General features: G+C 45.4%; 1 protein-coding gene across 1 annotated transcript in view; it reads left to right on the top strand.

Moving 5' to 3' along the window:
• The window catches only part of NCAPH (non-SMC condensin I complex subunit H), a gene marked incomplete in the record, with an annotated part of 295,343 nt that overhangs the window by 92,494 nt on the left and 178,076 nt on the right, over window positions 1-24,773 (top strand). The window contains 2 exon segments of the mRNA XM_030202485.1: window positions 1,931-2,019; window positions 17,136-17,338. Coding sequence (XP_030058345.1) covers window positions 1,931-2,019; window positions 17,136-17,338 — 292 coding nt within the window.

Raw genomic sequence — 24,773 nt, 5'->3', positions numbered from 1 at the left:
GCTTATCTGTGGTTTTTTTTTTTTTGCAACTACATTCAAATCGGTTTACATAGTATATACAGGTACTTGTTCCTGGGGCAATGGAGGGTTAAGTGACTTGCCCAGAGTCACAAGGAGCCTCAGTGGGAATCAAACCCAATTTCCCAGGATCAAAGTCCGCTGCACTAACCACTAGGCTACTCCTCCATTTAGCTATTCAAGACAGTTGATTTACAAATCTGTAGAATCCTGAATAAAACCAGACAGTTGGCAATGAGTCCCAAGCACATCTCACAGGGACCCTCTAAACATTTGGGCCCTAGTAACCTACACAGTTTGCCTATTCCTTAATCTGATCCTTGAGGGAAAGGAGTTTTTGCTGTAGATAAGCTGATTCCTAATGGATGTGATCTTATTTAATTTCTCGGAGTATATGTTGTTCTCAACTAGGGTAATGTTCTCAACTAGGGCAGTGGGACAGTAAGGTTACAGGATGAATCTTCAAACATAAAACACTCTTGAAACTGATGAATTCTCAAGGTCTTAGCCATTCTTCAACAAACATCCTTGAGAATTCATCAGTTTCAAGAGTGTTTTATGTTTGAAGATTTATCCTGTAACCTTACTGGCCCACTGCTTTGTGTACTTCGTAAGGTTTTTGTTCCTCCACTTCATTGGCTTTTCCTTTTGTTGTTCTCAACTAGGGACAATTTTCAATCTGTCCACATTTGGTAGAAAAACTGTGTATACTTTTTTACCCATATGCTTTGCATAATTTTTAAAGTAAAGCATATTTGTATTTTCACTTGGATACGTGCCTTAGATATAGAGTGCCTGTAGTCGTTTGTACCTCCTTTTTCTACAGGTAGATTTTTTGCTTGGAAAAATACAACTGGAATTTTAAAATTGCAGTATACGTGTATACTTTCCTCTTTCAATGTGGAATAACAACCTGCTAATTAGAGAAATGGGCTGAAAGCCATGGATGTCAAGGTTCAAATCCTGCTTCTCCAACTGATGCATCTTTTGGCCTTGGGCAAGTTACTTCACCTTCCATTGCATCAGATACCAACTAAGAGCTAGTTTAACTAACATGAGTTATTGCACTTTAAGACATCTTTTTGACAATAATGTGGCTGTGTTAATTAGCAATAACATGTGCCATTTAATAATTCTAGTCCTTAGGTTATAAGCCGCCTGGGGCAGGGAAATACCTACCATACCTGAAATTCAACTTGTTTTGAGCTTGTATTTGGACAGGTGAGTCATTGTCAATAACAATATACAGTCCACTCCCCTGAGAACATCACTTCTTGATGCAGGTAAAAGCATACACTTTTTTTTTTTTTTTAGAAGACCACATGATCTCGTAGCCACACAGAGCAATTGTATATAGCAAGTTAAGGGAAGTCATTAACATGGGCTATTAAGATTTGTTGTGTTGTGTTTTGCTGTTATCCTCTATTATTAGCAACTAGGTCTCATTGCATAAAATAGGACCAGTGCTAAAATAACATGAGGTAGGTAAAATAACACATCTTAACAGTAACCCATATTGATAGCTACACCCTAACATGAGTAAATTGCTTTGAAAATTAATCTGTTTGAAAGTAATAGAAAACTAACAGGTCTTGCCATTCTGATTTCTTATATATAAAGTATAGAACTTTTTAAATAGTATCCTTTTTGTTAATTCTACTTTATGGAGATAGTTTAATGTTAGAATTGCAACAGATAATGAGAGATGCAAATGTTTCAATGTCAATTATGAATCAAGTAATTTTTAGTCAACACAGTTCAGTTTGTAGAGCCAGTAATGTTATTTCTGAGATGTAGTGAAAACAGAAATTAAAAGCTTTTGACATTTACTGATGGTCTTTGTCATGTGAGCTTGTGCTAGTTGATCCACTGCTGATTATTTCTCTCTGATCATTTTTGTTGTCTTATCTAGATGCCTTACTGCAATGTGCGGAGAAGCGTCCAATCTGTCCCTCTCTAGCTGGATTCCGATTTACCCAATGGGACATCGAAGCTCATGATGTATGTATCAGGTATACGGTTTTCTGTGAAAAGGTTCTATATGATTTGTACTTGAAAGAACGGTGTAGTCTCTAAGAGGGTAATTTTATAACAGGTCATTTATATGGCAGGTATATGTTTGTTATACCAGTCTTCTGTGGGAAGGTACTGTTTAACCTACCCCTCTATAGACCCCCGTGGGATCCTTCCACACGGAGGTGTACAGAGGGTCTGGTCTTCGAATATCTTTCTAACCGCCTCCCTGAATTCCAATGACATCCCTTCCCATGAGTATTGGTGCTGGGGAGGCATCAGAAGGCTCAGTTCAAATCTTATTCCCATGACCACAGCTTTCTGTCTCTTTGGATCTAAATGAATCTTTGGCTATTTATGTTCAGTGAGAAATCTTACTTGTGTGTTTGTGTGTGTTAGTTTGCAAAACAGATAGAAGATAGAGAATAAATTGAAGCAAGGACAGAAACAGTGTAGTTAAAGAAATAGTCTTTTTATTCTTACCAAATCAGACTTTAATCAGATACATTCATCAGACAAATTCTGGATTCAGCTGACCGGAGCTCTGCGTCCTAGATGCGTTGGGGAGATCCTCCGAAATATGCTTGGGTGACCAGTCCTTATATACCATCTGGTCCCCATACAAGTCTATTGAGAGGGACTTTTTCTCTAATCTTGCTCAAACTCTCTGAATCATACCCGGTCAGGTGCCCATCTTTCCGTTTTAGCTATTGCAAGTTATTGTGTAATTTCCTTTTCTGTCAACAACTTGTTCTTATGAAGATATCTAAATATGGATATATCAATTTCATAACATCTTGTGATCTGGGTGCCAACTTATTAAAGACAGACTCCGTGTTATGAACCAAACTTCTTCTTATTTCTGTCTTTAATTTCTACATCATGTGTGTTACACTCAATTTGGAAGTTGCACCAGGTTTCATTAGAACTCACCAAACAGTCCTGCTCTTGCAGGCTCTCTGCTATAAGGCCATCAGCTGGTTATCATGCCTAATCAGTGCTCTTCAGCTGTTTAAAGCTATGTAGCTTGGCCCACCACTATTCCAGTGGATAGGTCTCAAACTAGAACGCATATTAACCTGCAGGAAAAGCAAGTCCTTGCTCAGCCAGTCATAGATTTTTAAACCTAGCTGGTATTTTTACAGCCTGAGTCCTAAAATCTGGCCTTCCACCCTTCCGGTGGGCATCCAGTGAGGGCCTCTTGCTGTAGTATAATTATACATTCCCCACTTGTCACCCCCTCTGAGGAGGGGTGACACAAAGCTCGTCAAGCTTGTCATCATCCATTCCAGAAGGTGGCAAGCTATCAAACTAGAGGGGGAGTTTTGGTCTTACAAATTGCTAGAAGGTATGGTGCAAGACAGTAAACTTCATTCTTAGGTGGTATATTTTTGGGCATATGGAATTCCCTTTATATTACCCCACCCCTTGGGCTTAATCCTGATGTCATCTCTCTTGAGGTTTTATGAATGGGACAAATCCATGAGTTCATCTACAAAATCCCATGAAGTATAGGTATGCGGGTAATAGCAATTTCAGGTGGATCATACTAATAAACACTTTCAGGTCTTTCTATGGCTTCTATTATATCTGTTGCATAGCGCATGGAGAGATAATCTAATGTATCTATCTCAGTGGTCCTCGGAAGGAATAGTGGTTTTGATTAAGCATTGTTATGGTGGCTCAACAAATATATGGTTAGTACTCAGATTGCAGGCTGTTTTAGGTTGTAGGTATTCAGAATCCTTAAACAGGTCGGAATGCCTGGACCTTACTATTACTCATCATTAGCATCCAATCATGAGCACTAAAAAGTGGATAGCAAGTATGAGGTTGCCTCATACAGCAAAAAATGGTCAATCCTAGGAATATTTATATTAACAAAGGTCATGCATGGATTTTGATATATGCATAATGACCTGGAAGTATGGGAAGTATTTTATATATCCGTTACCCCACTTGGAGCTCAGTCAAACCTACAGAAAGACATGCAGCTTAAGTAAGCCTACACCAAAGTTAAACAATTGCATAACTGGTTGATACTAACAGGGTTTACACCTACATTATGATATCATAGCCAGTATTAGGGTTTGATGTTACCCCTGTGTCTGAGCAATATCAACTTCAATTTAAATTACATAAACAGAAATAACGGGGAAACTCTTAGAAAAACATTTAGAACAATAAAGGAAATAATAGGAAAATAAAAATAAAACCTTTTCAATATATAGACAGGATTACTGCTAAACTGAAAATAAAACAAAATATGAATCTATAATGTCCATAAACAGCAACAGTAAATCTCAAATTAAGTATCCGTTCTGAATTCTCTTTCATCGATCATGGTTGAGGCGGTGGAAGCGCTGAAGAATCTGGACAGAGATCTGGAAGATCTAACAGGGCTGGGTTTTCAGGCTGGCCTGCTGAAGGAAGTGGCCGGTCTTAAGATGGTTAGGCTGGTAACATCTGGTTCTGCGGCTGAGTAAACCCGTATATCTTTCACATGGACCCAAGACTTGTGGTCCAGTAGTTTGCAAGGTGTAAAGATTATTGCCACAACCTTGGGGGATCTAACATCATTTGGGCCTGGATAGATCTTGAAGACGTACTTGTGGTGTACATACTTTGATCTTTCCATGTCTTTATTCTAGGCATGCACCATCATAATCAGTCCATCAAGAGTCAGAGGCTGGCAAAGGAATAAGCAAAATAACTGTATGCCTGAATGATACATTGCTATATCTTGGTGGGCATAATCAGTGGGCTGCGTGTTCGAATCACGTCGGGGTCACCACTGTTTAACCTACCCCTCTATAGACCCCCGTGGGATCCTTCCACACGGAGGTGTACAGAGGGTCTGGTCTTCGAATATCTTTCTAACCGCCTCCCTGAATTCCAATGACATCCCTTCCCATGGGTATTGGTGCTGGGGAGGCATCAGAAGGCTCAGTTCAAATCTTATTCCCATGACCACAGCTTTCTGTCTCTTTGGATCTAAATGAATCTTTGGCTATTTATGTTCAGTGAGAAATCTTACTTGTGTGTGTGTGTGTGTTAGTTTGCAAAACAGATAGAAGATAGAGAATAAATTGAAGCAAGGACAGAAACAGTGTAGTTAAAGAAATAGTCTTTTTATTCTTACCAAATCAGACTTTAATCAGATACATTCATCAGACAAATTCTGGATTCAGCTGACCGGAGCTCTGCGTCCTAGATGCGTTGGGGAGATCCTCCGAAATATGCTTGGGTGACCAGTCCTTATATACCATCTGGTCCCCATACAAGTCTATTGAGAGGGACTTTTTCTCTAATCTTGCTCAATCTCTCTGAATCATACCCGGTCAGGTGCCCATCTTTCCGTTTTAGCTATTGCAAGTTATTGTGTAATTTCCTTTTCTGTCAACAACTTGTTCTTATGAAGATATCTAAATATGGATATATCAATTTCATAACATCTTGTGATCTGGGTGCCAACTTATTAAAGACAGACTCCGTGTTATGAACCAAACTTCTTATCATTTCTGTCTTTAATTTCTACATCATGTGTGTTACACTCAATTTGGAAGTTGCACCAGGTTTCATTAGAACTCACCAAACAGTCCTGCTCTTGCAGGCTCTCTGCTATAAGGCCATCAGCTGGTTATCATGCCTAATCAGTGCTCTTCAGCTGTTTAAAGCTATGTAGCTTGGCCCACCACTATTCCAGTGGATAGGTCTCAAACTAGAACGCATATTAACCTGCAGGAAAAACAAGTCCTTGCTCAGCCAGTCATAGATTTTTAAACCTAGCTGGTATTTTTACAGCCTGAGTCCTAAAATCTGGCCTTCCACCCTTCCGGTGGGCATCCAGTGAGGGCCTCTTGCTGTAGTATAATTATACAGTACGCATGCCTACATTTATGCCTGCTGTTTTGTATGCACAAATTTCACAGTTTACGCATGTATTTTAAAACGGCATATAAGGGTTAGCCCCTCCCCAGTTCTCCCTCCTAGGAGACCATCTGCTCAGTGCAGATAACTTTATGCAGTTGCAGGCTGTATGTGTGAGCATACATACCTTACATACATATAATCTGGGCAGTTTTATAAAAAGATTATTTCTGCACTTAAAACACTTTTACTCATGGAAATGTCCTTTAAAATTTTCCTTTACATGTGCAGTGCTACTTTCTGCATTGACAATTGCTGAATTAGTACACTACGTGCTGAAGGGCTGTCTAATAATTCAGAAATGCTTCAGGTGAACACCACATTCTGCTCTCTTAACAGGTCTCTTTTGCACAGAAAACCATGTTCATATCCCATCTGGGCTGGTTAGAGCTTTGATAGATCATGTCCTGTAGCTAGGTATTGACTTGTTGGCATATTTCCAGTTGCCCTATAGTATTTGTATGATGCCTTAACTATGGTACCTTACAATTTTAATAAAATCCAAAAATGCTATAAAGTGGAAGGGCGTAGGGAGAATTCTACATTTCAATATTTTAATAGAGGAGTGTGGTAGCCGTGTTAGTCCACTCTTAAGGTTATCAATTTTGTAATAGTTTCTGGTGAGTATTGATGGTCCAGTGTGGATTTTTTTAGGAGTCTTCCACATGCAGCTATGCCATCCGCATGTGGAATGGTGCTGTATAGTGTGTACACAAAACTAACAGCTTCATACAAGACACCACAGACTTTCTGAATAAATTGAAAAATATCAAGCAACTACCACCTAACACCCTTCTGGTCACGATGGATGTAGAATCACTATACAGCAACATTCCACATGCAGATGGCATAGCTGCATGTGGAAGACTCCTAAAAAAATCCACACTGGACCATCAATACTCACCAGAAACTATTACAAAATTAATCAAATTCATTTTAACTCACAACTACTTCCGCTTTAACAATGATATCTATCTGCAAATAATGGGCACTGCGATGGGCACCAGGACAGCACCCCAATATGCCAACCTTTTTATGCCTGAGCTGGAAGAGACATTTCTGAATACATACCAGACCAAACCTCTAAAATACTACCGGTACATCGATGACATTTTTATGATTTGGACGGAGGGTGAAGAAACTCTGAAACAATTTTATTCTGACTTCAATACATACCATCCTACAATCAGATTCAAAATTGACTACTCCCCAGAAAAAGTCAATTTTTTGGACACCACGGTCTCAATCAGTGATGGCTGTATACAAACATCTATATACAAGAAACCCACAGACAGATGCAGCTACCTCCACAACTCCAGCTTCCATCCTTCACATACAAAAAGATCCATCATTTACAGCCAAGCCACAAGATACCACCGTATCTGCTCTGACCCAGCGGACAGAGACAGACACCTTAAAAGCCTGACTGCATCCTTCAAACAGAAAGGCTACAACCCCAAAATAATCTCCAAGAATATTGCCTCCTCCCTCAAAACACCCAGGGAGAATCTGCTACAGTACAAGGAGAAAAAATCCACAGACAGAATCCCCCTTGTAGTGACATACAATCCAGAGCTGGAAAAACAGGAAAATCATAAGAGATCTATAACCTATACTCCAGGAGGATGAATTACTGAAAAAGATATTCCCATCCCCACCAGTACTGGCCTTCCGACAGCCACCCAACTTAAAACACAAGCTAATCAGAAGTAAACTTCCATCACAGACTGAAAAGGAACAGAAGGGCACACTTCCCTGTAATTTATCCAGTTGCAAACTATGCCAAAATATTTCACAGGACCCCAAAGTCATCCACAAAGGAAAGAGATTCAACATAAAGGGATCTTTCACTTGCTCATCTTCCAATGTGGTATATATCATTCAGTGTAAAAAATGTAATGAAGGATGCTATATTGGAGAAACAGGCCAGATACTTAAGACAAGATTCAATTTACATAGCCATCACATGAACAATACAGCCAGTAGGGCCCCCACCCCGGTGGGACAGCACTTCACAGAACCAGGACACTGTACCAGTGATTTCACAGTGAGAATACTGAAAGGTAACTTTAAAACCATACAAGAACATAAGACCTTTGAAGTCAGAATGATTGAATATTTTAACACCCAACAGAAAGGACTTAACAAGGATCTGGGGTTCCTAACCCATTATAAACCATAAAGCTGTATGTCTCTGTTGATCACCCCTCCCCTCACCTATCCACACCCATCCTGTTAGAATATCAATGATATGCTTTGATGTCCCCATGCATACCTCTGACCCACCCCCATCCTCCCACCCTGTCAGACTGTCATAGTAATGCTTGAATGTTTTCACTTATATACACTGTCAGCTAGCACATTTGCTTATTTCTGATCTGACAAAGAAGGGCAACCTTCGAAAGCTAATCAAGAAATGTATTAAGTTATGTCCAATAAAAAGGTATCATCTTATTTTCTTTTCCATGTTTTATTTTGTTTGATTTCTATTGATAATATTTTAATATAAATGTAACTAAAAAGAGGTGCAGGGCTAAAGCTGGAAAGGATGCTAATTAGATTTAGTACAAATCTATTTCATTGACATACAAAGGAGCAGATAAACCATACAGTGATCAGATACAAACATCAGACTTGCACATCTGTTCCCCATTTACTCCCTCCCTGCCGATCTAAACAAAAGTAGTAGAAGAATGTATGTGTTCTTATGACCACCCCCCCCCCCCACCAACAGTCAACCAGAACTTACCCCCCCCCCATAAAAAAAAATCCCCCCCCCCCATGAGTGATATTCAAATGTGATTGTAAAGGGGGCTAAATGTTTGTTATTCAATACAGTGCTTTGTGCTTGAGGTGATAGATTCTGAAAATATGGGTCCCTTAATAGTAAGGTGTCTCCTTTTCCGTTTTGAGGTTGCACGAGCATCTCTGTCTGCCAGTAAAATCAATGAATGAAACATCCAATGCCAATAACTTGGTGACTTTTTGCAGCTAGTATTGCATTAAACATTTATGCCTCCCCACACATGCTTTTTGAAATAATAAATATCTCTCCAAGCCAAAGATCCTGCAACTATATATCTTCTCAAATAAAATACCAAGAGGGGAAGGTGGAATTGATATACCCAGAAGTCTGCTCAAAACTGGTCAACCTGCGGACATATCCATAGATCATGAGAGAGAGAGAATACCCTCAGAATTACCACATGTTAAGTGGGTTGTAGACTCAATACTCCCAGAATGATTGCACCTGAGAAAAATAGGCTCTAGTAAGAATCTGAAAGGAGCATTCTCACCAAGTCGCCCCTGTAACTACCCTGGGGATGAGTTTTAGTGCTTATTTCTGACACCTTGCAGGCCCTCTCTATTGAAGATCCTGCGCTTGGCGAGGCCTCCTCTGTTAATCCAAGTATGGCAAGTACTAAGAAGCCTGCTCGAGCCTTTACTTTGCATGACTCCATCAGAGAGCTTATTTCGGCTCAATGGGCCGACCCCAAGGGGCCTTTGAAAGTTGCTAGGGCAATGGGGCACTTATACCCTCTTAGTGAGGAGCACTTGGCACGCTTGGCCTTGCCTAAAGTAGATGCCCTAGTCACGGCTGTGACGAAGAAGACTATCCTCTCAGTAGAGGGAGAGGTCGCCCTGAAGGACATTTTATTTATTTATTTATTTATTTATTTATTTATTTGTTACATTTGTACCCCGCGCTTTCCCACTCATGGCAGGCTCAATGCGGCTTACATGGGGCAATGGAGGGTTAAGTGACTTGCCCAGAGTCACAAGGAGCTGCCTGTGCCTGAAGTGAGAATCAAACTCAGTTCCCCAGGAGCAACGTCCACCACCCTAATCACTAGGCCACTCCTCCACTCCATGCAGGACCAACGGCTAGAGTCAGCATTGAAACGGTCCTTTGAAATTTCAGGCCTAGCCTTATGGGCGTCTGTGTGCAGTTGCTATGCTGCTCGAGCCTGCCTCGCTTGGTTACAACAGGCAGTGGAACAGCCCGGGGATGGAGCGGAGTCCCTTGTGGAGGTGGCACCGCGGATGGAGTCTGCCTTGTCATTTTTGGCTGACGCCCTTTATGATCTGGTCAGAGCCTCGGCTAAACAGATGTCTGTGGCGGTGGCCGCTCACCACCTTCTATGGCTACAGCATTGGGCGGCTGACATGGCCCCTAAGCAAAGGTTGGTGAAGTTGCCCTTCCAGGGCCTTCTCCTATTCGGTGAGGAGTTGGAGAAAATTGTTAAGGGCCTGGGGGATGCTAAACCCCAGCGGTTACCCGAGGATAGGCTGCGGCCTTCTTCCAAGGGTCAGGCGGTTCCCTCCTCTTCCAGACCTCGCTTCCGTGAAGCTAGAAGGTACCGCCCGGGGCGTTCTGCTGGGTTTACTTCGCGTGCCGGTTTTCAGCAGAGGAACTCCTTTCGCTCGGACAAACGCTCCGCAGCGGCCGGCTCAAGGCCTGGAGTTCATGGGCGACCCTCTCAATGATGGTGCACCAGCCCACTCCTCGACTCATGCGGTTGGAGGACGTCTTTCCCTCTTTCTCGAGGAGTGGGTCAAGATTACCTCAGATCAGTGGGTTTTGGACCTGATCAGAGATGGCTACAGATTGGAATTTACTGCCCCGGTAAGAGACATGCTTTTGGAGTCCCGATGAGGCACTGCCGTCAAACGTGCAGCGGTAGAGGAGACCTTGCAAGGCTTGTTGCACCTGGGAGCGGTGATCCCCGTGCCTCCCGCCGAACGCGACTGCGGTCGTTACTCCATTTATTTTGTGGTGCCGCGAAAAGGCGGGTCTCTTCGACCCATTCTCGACTTGAAGAAAGTCAACGAGTCACTCAAAGTATGGCATTTCCACATGGAAACCCTATGCTCCGTCATTGCGGCGGTTCAGCCAAGAGAGTTTCTCGCGTCTCTGGACCTGAAAGATGCTTACTTGCACATCCCTATTTGGCCCCCACACCAACGGTTTCTCCAGTTTGCGGTGTTGGGAAAACACTTTCAGTTTCGGGCCTTGCCTTTTGGCCTCGCCACAGCTCCCCGAACCTTTTCCAAGCTAATGGTGGTAGTAACTGCCTTTCTCAGGCGAGAGGGTATCTGGGTTCACCCGTACCTCGACGACTAGCTCATCAGAGCGCACTCTGCAGAAGAGAGTCGTCATGTAGCAGCCAGAGTGGTCTCAGTACTGCAATCTCTGGGCTGGGTCGTCAATACACCCAAAAGTCACCTGACCCCCTCTCAATCTCTAGAGTATTTAGGGGTTCGGTTCGATACGGCTTCGGGGTTGGTCTTTTTACCCGAGCAAAGGAGGTACAAGCTTCAGACCTAGGTCCGTCTGCTCCTGTGGATGCCTCGCCCGCGAACTTGGGACATTGTTAACCTCTTGGGGTTGATGACGGCCACCCTAGAAGTGGTGCCTTGGGCGAGAGCGCACATGAGACCACTACTGTGTTCCCTTCTACAACATTGGTCTCCCATTTCCCAGGATTATCAGTGCAGACTCAGTTGGCTCCCTGCGGCCCGAATCGGCATGGAGTGGTGGCTCTCAGACAGCAAGCTGTGGCGAGGAATGCTGTTAGCACTCCCCGACTGGTGCCTGGAGGTAACCGATGCCAGCCTGAAGGGCTGGGGAGCTCCTTGCCAGGAGAGGCATGCCCAGGGTCTGTGGACACTCGAAGAATCGAAGTGATCCATCAATCACTTGGAGTTAAAAGCAATTTTCCAGGTGTTGCTGGCCTTTCAATCAACCTTGGAGGGATTGGCTGTCAGAGTGCTGTCGGACAATATGACTGTGGTGGCCTACATAAATCGTCAAGGCGGAACGCAGTGCAGAGCACTGGCTGCGCAGGCCGCTCAGATTTGCCACTGGGCCGAGCTGCATCTACAGTTCCTGTCAGCAGCTCATATTGGCGGTCAGAGCAACGTGCAAGCCGATTATCTAAGCAGACACCACATCGACCCAGCGGAGTGGGAGTTGGCAGACGAAGTGTTCCTTCAACTCTGTGCCAAATGGGCAACGTCCGTAGCGGATCTGATGGCGTCAAGCACAAATGCCAAAGTCCCGTGCTTTTACAGCAGACGGGGAGAGATCCTCGCTCGGTGGGGTTGGATGCCTTGGCTCAACCCTGGCCTCTGGGCCTCCTATATGTGTTCCTGCCTTGGCCCTTGATAGGGCGAGTACTCCTGTGAATTCGACTGCACCAGGGAGTGGTGATTCTCATTGGCCCATGCGGCCCTGGTATGCGGACCTCCGGCGGATGCTGGTGGAGGCTCCTCTTCCTTTACCTCTGGTACCGAACCGGTTGGCGCAGGGCCCGGTAACCATGGAGGATCCCTGCCGCTTTGGTCTTACGGCATGGCTATTGAGAGGGCGCAGTTGAGAGACAAGGGCTATTCTAACAAGGTCATCTCCACTCTTTTGCAGGCCCGCAAACGGTCCACTACTGTTGCGTATGCACGGATTTGGCGCCAGTTTGAGGCCTGGTGTGTTCCAAAGGCGATCACACCTATGCAGGCTTCTGTCTCGCCGATTCTTGATTTTTTTTCAGGATGGTGTACAAAAAGGCTTGGCCTATAATTCCCTGCAGGTGCAAGTTGCAGCATTGGCATGCTTTCGTGGGAAGATCGCTGGCCTCTCCTTAGCTACGCATCCAGACATTGCACAGTTTCTTTGAGGGGTGCTTCGGCTCCGTCCTCCCGTGCGGGCACCTTGTCCAGCTTGGAACCTGGGGCTAGTATTGAAGGCTCTGCAGGGTTCGCCCTTCGAGCCACTATGGCGGGCTTTGGAGAAGGATATGACTTTAAAGGCAGTCTTTTTGGTGGCCATCACATCGGCGAGACGGGTGTCTGAGCTCCAGGCGCTGTCCTGTTGAGACCCATTTCTGCAGTTTTCAGAGTCCGGAGTAATGGTACGTACTGTGCCTTCCTTCCTGCCTAAGGTGGTTTCAGCGTTTCACCTAAACCAGCCTATTTTTCTGCCCTCCTTTTCTAGGGAGGAGTTTCCAGAATCCTTTGGGCAGTTGCACCTCTTGGACGTGCACAGGACTCTGTTGCATAACCTGCGAATAATGTTTTCAGGACCTCTGATCATCTTTTTGTATTGTTGTCCGGTCCTCGCAGAGGGTCTCCAGCGTCTAAAGCCACTATAGCCCGTTGGCTTAAGGAAGCCATTTTTTCTTCATATCTGCTATCTGGCCGGCCTCCGCCTGACGCCTTTAAGGCACATTCCACAAGAGCAATTTCCTCCTCTTGGGCTGAGACGGGCGCACTCTCTCTTCAAGAGATATGTAGTGCAGCTACTTGGGCTTCTAAGCTCTCTTTTTTGCCCATCATTACAGGCTGGATGTGGCTGCTGTCAGCAGTCGTTGTCTAGGGTTGGTCCCGGGTCCAGTTCACAGAGGCAGTGGGTTCCCAAATAGGGTTACCATTCGTCCGGATTTCCCCGGACATGTCCTCATTTTGAGGGCATGTCCGGCGGATTTTGCCCGCACCCACGTTTGTCCGGATTTCTGGACAAACGTGGGCGCGGGTGTGGGCAGGCGCGTGCGTGCGGTGGGCGTGTGGGCGGGCGATCGGTGCCGTGGGTCTGGTCTCCCGTCCCCTCCCCTTCCTTACCATGTTCCCTGGTGGTCTAGTGACGTCTTCGGGGCAGGAAAGAGCCCCCTCTTTCCTGCCCAGAGCGCTGCCTCCCCTGTCTATCATCCTTCTCGGTCTGGCTGGGGATTCAAAATGGCCGCCGAGAGTTGAACTCTCGCGAGGCCGTTTCAACTCTTGGTGGCCATTTTGAATCCCCAGCCAGGCCGAGGAGGATGCAGCAGGCAAGGGCAGGCAGCGCTCCGGGCAGGAAAGAGGGGGCTCTTTCCTGCCCCGAAGAGAAGACGCTACTAGACCACCAGGGCTAGACAGTAAGTGAGGGGGGGGGGTATGTGACGGGGGGGGGGCGGGGAATAGGGGCGGAACGAGGACCCGAAGGGGGGGCGGTGGGGGCGTGGCATGAGGCGGGGCGGGGTAGGGGCGTGGCATGTGTCCTCTTTTTCAGAGGACACAAAATGGTAACCCTATTCCCAAAGAATACACAATCCACACAGGTTTGGATATATATAGTATATTATGTTTGCATATAGGTATAGGTTCATAACACTTAGTACAGGTAAAAGGGTACAAGGCTGTCTCTGGGTGTGTGTTTAGAGTAAGAGAAAGAACAGTTAAGCCAGCAGAGCCATGTGCTCTGGTGGCTAAAGATGGAGGTGTGCAGAGAAAGAAAAAGAAGAAACAAAGGCAGCCCAGCAGAGTCCTGTGCACTCTGCTGCAGGGAGAAAGAAAGCAAGAGAGAAGTGTCCCGGACAGAGAGCAGTGCCCTGGACAGAGAGAAGTGCCCCGAGCACCATGTGCTCTCCTTTATACCTCCAGAACAGAAAGAGATCTAAAACTTATCTTCCTTCCCAGCCAAACTTCAGTGTACCTTATCTGAAGTTAGGAGAGGTGAGCATTTTCACAGGTTGTACCTCTTTGAAGTCCCTAGTGATGGAACCTCTATGTCTGGCCTCTTTTGTTCTCAAAGAGAGCTCTGCTCCCAGATGGAACAAAAGGTATGTTAATCAGGAGTAATTAAACACTGGGCTAGCAGGCAGCTCAACACCATTTGGTCCATTTTGCCATCCTCTGATTCCTGAGGGAGGAGGGAGTTCTCAGAGGTCAGAAGCTGGTTTAATATTATGTCAATCTGGTTTCATATTACTATAAGTATGTCCAGCAATAATTTTGACCTCCAGCAATCCTAGCACAAGTGCTTGCGCGTGGTGTGGCTTGTTCCTGCCCTATCTAGGGATTGCTTTGATACACCCCATTTGTAATGGATTCATCTGCTGCTGATGGCAAGGAAGGGAAAATTAGGTTCTTACCTTGGTAATTTTCTTTCCTTTAGTCACAGCAGATGAATCCATGATCCCTCCCTGATTGACTCTGTTTTGTGTTCAGTTTTTCCTGCAGACATGTTCCCTCATTGGGAGAAGTTGGAAAACAGTCTTCAGGATTTCTGTTCTACTACAGGAGGTTGAGTTCGTCCCTCCTTTGTGTTATTGCTCCTGTTCTGGGGCGTTCATTCACTGTGAGGAAAGTTCATGTTATGCTACTTTGCGGTTTAACACTGCTTTGGAAGCTTCAAATACTGAGAGGCAGATGGAGCTAGCCGTCCAGGAGGCACTATGGTTTTCAGTGTTCCCTATCTCCCCCTGCTGGTAGGTGGACACAACCCATTCGTAATGGATTCATCTGCTGTGACTAAAGGAAAGAAAATTACCAAGGTAAGAACCTAATTTTCCCATTGGTTACAATTCTGACTAGGTTTTTATTTGTTACTTTTTTTATTTGTCATTGTTTTACAAAGTACATTTTATGTTAAAAAACTTTTAAGTATAAATGTATTTTATTTTTAAATATATGCTTTTTTTTATATATATATGTGAAACTTATACACACTGGTGCAATGTATTAGGATGTGGGTATAGTCTATTCCTGGTTCTCCTAATGATTGTGTTTTTAACTTTAATTTTATTTGTAATTAAAATTTTAATTCTAAATTTAATTGTTTATTACTATGTACATTTTTATTATTTATAAATATATATTGGCTTTCTATGTGTATATGTTCATATTAGTTATACATTTTTTATATGTGTGTGTACATATTATGCATTCTTGAATTATATGAGTTATAATCACTCATACCTCGATTATGGTTTTTATTTATGGTTTCTTAGATTATTTTAATAATTGTTTTTAAATCACTTCTTATATTTGTTATTTTGTGTTTGTTCACTCTAGCCCCTAACGCAGCCCTTTTGGGTGAAACACGGCCTGTGTCGGGCAGTATTTTGATATATGGTATTATCAATAAAGATCTAATTAGCTATATTGATCTGCAGTGTTATTTTCCTTGGGCAGAGGACATAAACTGCAGTTCTCTCCATAATTTAGCTAAAATGGATCCTGTGTTGGTTGAGTTGATTGCTGACCAGAACATTTCCAACTAGTCTGGGATTCAAACTTGGATATTCTGCATAACAGTGCACAACACTACCACTTATCCAATGGGATGGCTCCTGCACACATCAGTCTTGATTATTTGGATGGAATAGAAGGTTGATAGGATTTTGTTTTTTAAACCTTTCTCTTATGTCCTGTCGTAGCTAAGGAGAGGCCAGCGACCTTCCCACGAAAGCATGCCAATGCTGCCACTTGCACCCACAGGGAATTATATGATGTTCCACTCAATGTGGAAATTAAAAAGAGTAAGTCCTTTCTTCCCAAGAACCGTCTTCCGCAGCCTGGCACAAAAAATGGTACTCAGTCATCTAGATTACTGCAATGCACTCTACACTGGCTGCAAAGAGCAAATAATCAAGAAACTTCAGACAGTTCAGAACACTGCAGCTAGACTCATATTTGGTAAAACAAGATACGAAAGTGCTAAACCCCTACGAAAAAAGCTGCACTGGCTCCCACTCAAAGAACGTATCACGTTCAAAATATACACCCTAGTTCATAAAATTATTCACGGAGACGCACCACCCTTCATGTCAGACCTGATAGACCTACCACCCAGGAATGCTAAGAAATCATCCCGTACATTCCTTAATCTTCACTTCCCAAATTGTAAAGGTCTTAAATACAAACTAACGCGTGCATCAACCTTTTCCTACCTGAGCACACAATTCTGGAATGCTCTGCCGCTTAACTTAAAAACGATCTATGAACTAGCTAACTTCCGAATTCTACTGAAGACCCATCTCTTTAACAAGGCATACAACAACGAACAACACATATGAACTCCTGTACACATATCCACAACTGCCTCTACAATACTTGCTTGCCAAACTATTATCATGTTTTTCGCTATCATGTTACCCAAGATCCTTCTGCTATTACTAAATGTATATTTTCTTATATAATTCTTAGATATTTCTTACTATGTTTGCTTGTTAAAATACTATCATGTTTTATCATTATCATGTTACCCAAAATCCTTCCGTTAATACTAAATGTATACTTTCTCATGTATTTCCATTATTCATGATGTATTGTAAGCCACATTGAGCCTGCAAAGAGGTGGGAAAATGTGGGATACAAATGCAACAAATAAATAAATGACATGGCTACTGCTCTGTCTTTCACAGACTGCATCATCTCTGCTAAACAAGTTTAAACAGAGCAGCCAGGTATTTGATATTCATGCACAACCTGAGAATGAAGAAGACAAAGGAAATGCACAACTGGAAGATGACTTTGATGCAGATGTCTATGATGAAATGGAAACGGGCAATCTTGGAGATTTCAGAGAGCAGCGTGAGGCATGCAGGATACAACGAGAGAGCATGAGGTAAAATTGAAATCTGCAGTAAGTGTAATAGGTAGTGTACTAGTCAATATTAACATCACCTATTAATGTAAACATGATTCCCTTTCTCCTCTAAGCCTAGTATAGATATTCTAATATGTCTACTAGCACTACTACTATGTCCCCTCCAGCGCCAAAGTAGCTCAAGGCCTGTGGTCCCTTTGGGAGATGAGTGCATTAATAAATGTGTTGGAACTGAGAGCGATCTGGTTGGCTCTTCTTGCATTCCAGCCCCATCTCCAAGGCGCAGTGGTGCGTGTGATGTCTGACAACGCCACAGCAGTCGCCTTTGTCAATTATCAGGGTGGCACGAAGAGCAGGGCTGTGGCGGAAGAAGCATCTCCTCGTTTGGGCAGAGACCCATCTTGCAGGTCTCTCTGCGGTTCACGTGGAAGGGAGTGGACAACGTTCAGGTGGATTTTCTCAGCATGCATCGCCTGGACCCCGGAGAGTGGAAACTGAGTCCAGCAGTGTTCTCTCGGGTAGTGAGCCACTGTGGGCTTCTGGTCATAGACTTGATGGCAGCTGTGGCCAATGCTCAGGTACCTCGTTTCTTCAGTCGCAGGAAGGACAGTCGAGCGGAGGGTCTTGACGCACTGGTGCAGCTTTGGTCCAGAGGCGGCCTTCTTTGTGTTTTCCCTGTGGTTCCTGATCAGCTGAGTTCTTCAATGCGTTCAGTGACATGCCTGTCTGGTGGTCTTGGTGGCGCTGGACTGGCCTCGCAGACCCTGGTACAGGGATCTCATTTGGCTCCTGGTGGACAAGCCGCTCCCGTTCTCGCCAGCAGTGGTCTCAGGGGCCAGCATTCCTGTCTGATCTGGCTCGGTTCTCGCTTACGGCGTGGGTCTTGAGAGGGGAGCGTTTGCTAAAGAGAGGTTTTTCGGGCCCGTCATTGCCGCTGTGCTGCTCTCAAAGAAGAGGTCTAAAGAAGAGGTCTACTTCTCTTACGTATGTTAGTGTGGTGAAGTTTTGAGGACTGATGTGCGGATCATTCTATTGTGCCACTTCGGGCCTCCATGCCTCAGGTGCTTTATTTTTTGCATGCTGGCTTGGATAAGGGTCTCGTTTTGTCCTCTCTGAAAGTACAGCTGGCGGTTGTGGCCTGTTTTGGGGGCTTCATTCAGGGTTGTCCTTTGAGTTCCCTTCCGGATGTGGTTCGTTTCTTTAGAGGCGTGTGCCTTATTACACCTGTCAGCCAGTTCCACCGTGTGATCTTAACCTTGTGTTTGTGCTGGTGTCGGTATATTTTGAGCCCTTGTTGGGTTGTACCCTGAAGGATTTGACCTTGAAGATGGTGCGTCTGGTGGCCTGGTCAACTGGTCGGCGTGTGTTGGAGTTGCAGGCTCTCTCCTGCAGAGATCTCTTCCTCCAGTCCTTTAAAGACAAGGTAGTTCTCTGAACGATTCCTTCCTTCCTAAGGTGGTCTCTCCGTTTCATCTGAATCAGGAGGTCTCCTTACCCATTTTGTGTGACAGGAACGGTTCGGAGGAGCAGCAGTGGTTACACAGGTTGGATGTTTGTAGAGTTATCAGTCGTTATTTGCGAGTGTTTTGGGAGTTTTGCCGGTGTGATCTGTCTGTGCTGTTAGGCTGCATCCAAGGCGACTATTGCACAGTGGGTGAATGCAGTGGTGGCCTCTGTCTGTTTGCTTCGAAAGCAGCCTATTCCCTCTTTCTTGAAGGCCCTTTCTTCACCAGCCCATAGCGTCTTTTTGAGCGGAGCATTCCTTGGTCTCTCCACTGGAAATTTGTAGAGCAGCAGCTTGGACTTCTCTTCATTCATTTACTTGTTCTTATTGGTTAGATGTATATACTCGTCAGGATGCACAGTTTGGGGCTAGTTTGCTCACAGCAGGGTTCCAGGGGTCCCACCCATGATTACTGCTCTGGGACTTCCCATATGTGTCGGTCTACAGAGTGTTTACAAGCCAGGATTCCCGTGGGATGTGGCGGAAACAGTTGGCAGCAACACATCTTTTGATTCGGCACATTATCCAAATATGCTGGGCTCTTCAGCAGGGTTGGTGTATAATATGATGCAGAATAGTGCAGGAACATGTGCTGTTTTGTTGGGGCCAACTGGCAGTGAGGAGCAGCCTCTCATCATATGTGGCGCTCATTTGCCATTTTACAGCCTCAGGGCCTGACAGAGCAGTCGGCTACATCGAATTGCTTTTACACCAGGCCTATTTACTGAAACAGAGACAGAGTTGCTGCAGGGTGCTTCAGTTTCTTGCCCTGCTTCCCCTCCAGCGCCTAAGAGATCTTGTTTAGACCTCCAGGTGTAGGCAGATGAGGCTATCTGCTTCTCCCTCCTTATCTGATGTGGCCTCTGTCTATTTAGAGGAACCATTGTTGAAGGAGCCATTAGAGAAGAAAGAGCTTCCTTCTGAGGAGGGGGATGATCCAAAAGTACTGAGGTTCTTTCATAAAGAGGAACTCGGTACTCTTATTTCTGAGGCACTAGTTGTGCTTTCCATTGAGGAGCCTTCTGCTTTGGCGTCAGGAGTTCCATCTTCTAAGGCCTTTCTAATGCATCCAGACATTCAGGACCTGATTACAACAGAATGGGTCTCACTGGACCTGGGACTGAGAGCAGGATGAGCAGTGGCTTACCTTTACCCGTTAGTCACCACTGTAATCGGGGAGTCCACCCTGGAAAGCTGCAATTTATTTTTCTCCTCCAGAACTAAGACCACCACTTGCCAATGGAAGGGGGGCACTACCCTAAAAGACCTACAGAAACTAGAAGGCTCACTGAAACTATCCTTTGAAGTGGCATCTATAGGACTTCAAGCAAAAGTCTATATCTTGTTTGTGGCAAGAGCATACCTGAAGTGGCAATACAAGATGCCCAGCTGGAAGCGAGTGATATGAGCTTCTAGGCAGCCGCCTATACTGTGAGTTCTGTGCCCAGTCTCTGTGGCCTTCCAGGTCTCTAGTCAGCCTATTCCTGCAGACTTTTTACCACTGACCCACAGCCTATACTGCCTGCCCTATCATGTCGCTAGGCAGTCTGTGCTGTAGGATAGCCTACAGTCTATGCTACTAGCTAAGGATTATATAATCCTTTTTGTTTCCCAAAGATATGTGCCGACAACACTCGTACAGTTAGCATAGGCATATAGAACCACATAGCTTTTATTTGTATACTGGAGATCGATGTATCTCTGCATACGGGTTTGGTATAAGCTCATTTGCCAAGAATTAAGGGTATACATACAGAAACAACAAACTCCTAATTCCTTTCTGTCTGTATTCAGAGCGCCGCACAATTTATAGAGTGATTTTGCATTTTAAAAAAGTCAGTAGGCCCATCAAAGAGACATTTAAAGTGCAATAAATGGAAAGGCAGACAGCCAGGGAAAAAGGAGACCAAAAAAAAAGAAAAGGTAAGGGTACTGCGAGATATACCTTTACCCCTGACCTCTCCAGGCTGGCTATCAGCCGAAAGGGAAATCTATGACCATGTAGGGAAAAAGAGGGGGGGGGGGGGAAAACAAATATACATAAACGTTTGTGTGCATGGAATGAAAAGCATAAGACACTAAAAACTGAAATGTTACATTATTGCATGATATCATTTTGTACATCAAATAAAAATTCATAAATATACTAAAGTATTGCACTCCTGTCTTTGCCTCTGAAACAAGAGTAATCTTCTGGAGGGTGGACCCTTGCCCCCCAGGCAAGAAAAACTTTGGCTACTAAATAAGTATTAGACATAATAAATGTTTATTCAAATAGTCAAAGAAGCCAATCAGTAATTATTGAAATATCAACAAATAAAATCTCAATAGAGTACAATATGTAGTAAATAAAAACAAGAGTTTTCCCTGGGAGCTGTCAATATGTCCACCTGCTAGTGGACACACTGAGGCTCACCATCCTCTGTTCTGTTTCCTCTTAAATACTTCTTTTCTTCCTTTCTTCATTATCTTTTATGGTGAATCCTGTTCCAGCACTTTCTATCATCTCATTAGTTCCCTTATTGCATGGACAGTTTGAGGTCTGTCTTCTACATAAGCATAAGTTTTCATTAGATAATGGTTAAAGTCACCATAATAGTGTCCACACCCTCTTGCAGGAGCTACAATTTTACCCACACCCACTTCTCCTTTTGATTGTTTATCTGGATTCTGCAGGTGTCCTTAGTCATAGGAGTCTCTGGCTCTTGGTTGCTTATCACAAGTTAGCATAGGCCAAATGTCAAAGCACAAATTTCTACAGCCGTAGAAAGGTAATTACTAGAAAAAATACCATGGCCTCTGTGATATACAGTATAAACAGACAAATGAGATAAATGGTAATCAATAACATAAATAGTGTAACATAAAGGATAAATAATTAAAAGGCATAATTAAAATCAGAAGCAAATGTGATCTGCATTAAAACTCATACCTTACAAAAGTTCACTATTGCCAAAAAATACAAGGGACAAAGAATTGCTCAGTCTAACAGGAAAACAAAAAAACCTATCAGAGATGAAAGATTATAGGAAAGTAGATAAAAATGTTATTACTGATCATGTGATGTTCTTAAGTGATTGTGTGAAAAACGTGTACTACAAATTAGTGAGAGAATCAATAAGAAAATCATTGATGTATTACAATGAAACGAGTATTCCATATCATCAAGCTGATCAATCCATAGACTGGTGGGTTGTGTCCATCTACCAGCAGGTGGAGATAGAGAGCAAACTTTTGCCTCCCTATATGTGGTCATGTGCTGCCGGAAACTCCCCAGTATGTTCTCTATCTCAGCAGGTGGTGGTCACACACAGCAGCAGCTCTGGCTAGGCCTCCAAGCCTAATTTTTAGGTTTTGTTGAGTGCCTGGGGTTGAGGGCTCTTTTGAGCAAGTGCAAACCTGGTGGTGCCAGGTCCCTCCTTTTCTCCCCCCTCCCGCTGGCTCCGTTAAAAAGAAAAAAAAAAAAATTTTGAACGTCCTTAAAGGCGTTTATTTCGACGTTTATTTAAGCGTCTATTGCAGCTACTCACTGGGACACCAGGTCGTTACAACTCGGAGCGGACAGCAGGTAATTTTTACCTTTTTATAGCGGGCAGGGGGTTCCCCGATTCTTCTCCTCGTGGCATATGGCGTCGGAGGGCGAGGGCGCAAAGGGTCGCTCCCCGGGTCGCTTGAGCGCTTCTAGAGGGGATGCGGGGGTCTTAAAGCCTGATTCGCCCTTGTTGGGTGACAGTTTCGTGACCGATGAATGTCCCGGTCCTTCCTCCGGCGTGGCGGTTTTTCCCGCCATAAACGCCCATCCCCCGCTCCTCGCCTCCGCCATCTTGGCCGGCCACGCGGCTCGGACGGCTTCTTCTTGGGCCGCCCTTGAGGTTGGAGACATTAATGCCATGAACGCCCTTAATTTGGGCGACGGCACAGAAGCGGCTAAAGTTAAGAGCCGTTCTTCCCGCGCGGCTCCATCGCGGAGTGTCGCGCCGGACGCCATTTTGGATGCGCAGCATGTCTCTCCCCCGCTATTGCGAGCGCCGGTTGAGGGTGCGTCTAGGGCTGTTGCCCAGGCTGCGGAAGTGCACAGTCTGGGGGGTTTCTCCCCCGAGTTTGTTTTGCTGCTGCATCAGGCCTTCCTCATGCACAACGCTGCCCCTGTTCCCTCGTCTGGTAAAGAGGTTGAGGTTCCCAGAGGTAAACGCCCTCGGGTTGATTCCCAGGCCTTGGAGGAATTTGTCTCCTCCGATGTAGATGAGGGCAGCGTGTCTGAGGTCTCCCAACGGTCCTTTGCGGATTCCTTGGAGGAGACGGATCCCCGCTCGGATGGAGCGGATGACCCTTCTGCAGCGCGGCTTTTTAGCCCAGAGGATTTGCCCAACCTGTTGTTACAGGCCATGGACACTTTGAAGATTTCCTCTCCGGAGGACGTCTCTCCCTCAGCCCCTGTTGGCTCTGCCATTATGCTGGGGACGAAGCGCCCGCCTAGAACCTTCCACGTGCATGATGCCATGCACACCTTAATTTCGGCTCAATGGGATGTCCCAGAAGCGAGCCTTAAAGTGGCTAGGGCTATGTCCCGCCTCTATCCTTTGGCTGTGAGTGAACGTGAGGCCTATCTGTGGCCTACCGTGGATTCTTTAATCACTGCGGTGACTAAGAAAACGGCGTTGCCGGTGGAAGGTGGCACGGCCCTAAAGGACGCCCAAGACAGAAGATTGGAGGCGGCCTTAAGGTCGTCCTTTCAGGCGGCTGCTTTAAGTTTGCAGGCCTCAGTTTGCGGCTCCTATGTGGCCAGGGCGTGCCTGACTATGGTGCAGCGGGCTTCCCCCTCGGTTCATTCCTTCAGGGCTGATTGGCCGGCCCTGGAATCGGGCTTAGCCTATTTGGCAGACTTGCTGTATGATGTCTTGAGGGCCTCAGCGAAAGGCATGGCTCAGACAATCTCTGCGCGGCGGTGGCTTTGGCTGAAACATTGGTCTGCTGACCAAGCCTCTAAATCCCGCCTGGCTAGGTTGCCTTTTAAAGGCAAGCTGCTCTTTGGGGTCGAGCTGGACAAAATCGTGACCGATCTCGGCACGTCTAAGGGCAAGAAATTACCAGAGGTCAGGGCTCGGGCTAGTACTCGTCCCGGTACCTCCAGAGGACGGTTGCAGGAAGCCCGTCGGTACCGCCCGGGCAAGTCGGGTTCCTCTGCCCCCTCTTCCTTCAAGAGGAATTTCTCCCCCAAGCAGCATTCCTTTCGCAGAGACCGCCGTCCCGGAGGTGCTCCCTCCGGTCCTCCCCCAGGGTCTCGTACCCAATGACGAGGTCTTGGTCCACGCCCCAGTGCAGATTGGAGGACGGCTGTCCTCGTTTCTGGGCGAGTGGACCACAATAACTTCAGACGCGTGGGTGCTGGAAGTCATCAGAGACGGCTACAAACTAGAGTTCTGCCGACCCTTAAAAGACGGGTTTGTACTCTCTCCCTGCAAGTCTCCGGTCAAAGCTGTGGCAGTGCAGCAGACTTTGGACAATCTGATCCGCCTGGGCGCGGTCGTTCCGGTGCCAGAAAGTCAGCTTGGCAAGGGACGTTACTCCATTTACTTTGTGGTACCAAAGAAAGGAGGTTCTGTCCGGCCTATCCTCGACCTCAAAGGGGTCAATCGGGCCTTGAAAGTGCGGCACTTTCGCATGGAGACTCTCCGCTCTGTTATAGCGGCAGTGAAGGCAGGAGAGTTCCTGGCATCCTTGGACATCAAGGAAGCGTACCTGCATATTCCCATCTGGCCTCCTCATCAACGCTTTCTGCGTTTTGCAGTCCTGGGACGACACTTCCAGTTCAGAGCCCTCCCTTTCGGGTTGGCTACTGCTCCGCGGACCTTTTCCAAAGTAATGGTGGTCATCGCGGCCTTCCTACGAAAGGAAGGGGTACAAGTCCATCCTTATCTGGACGACTGGTTGATCCGAGCCCCCTCTTAT

This window comes from Microcaecilia unicolor, chromosome 4 (genome assembly GCF_901765095.1).
Source record: "Microcaecilia unicolor chromosome 4, aMicUni1.1, whole genome shotgun sequence".
Classification (NCBI taxonomy): Eukaryota; Metazoa; Chordata; class Amphibia; order Gymnophiona; family Siphonopidae; genus Microcaecilia; species Microcaecilia unicolor.
The sequence above is the reverse complement of the archived record's forward strand: the minus strand, read 5'-3'. Positions and strand labels throughout refer to the sequence as shown.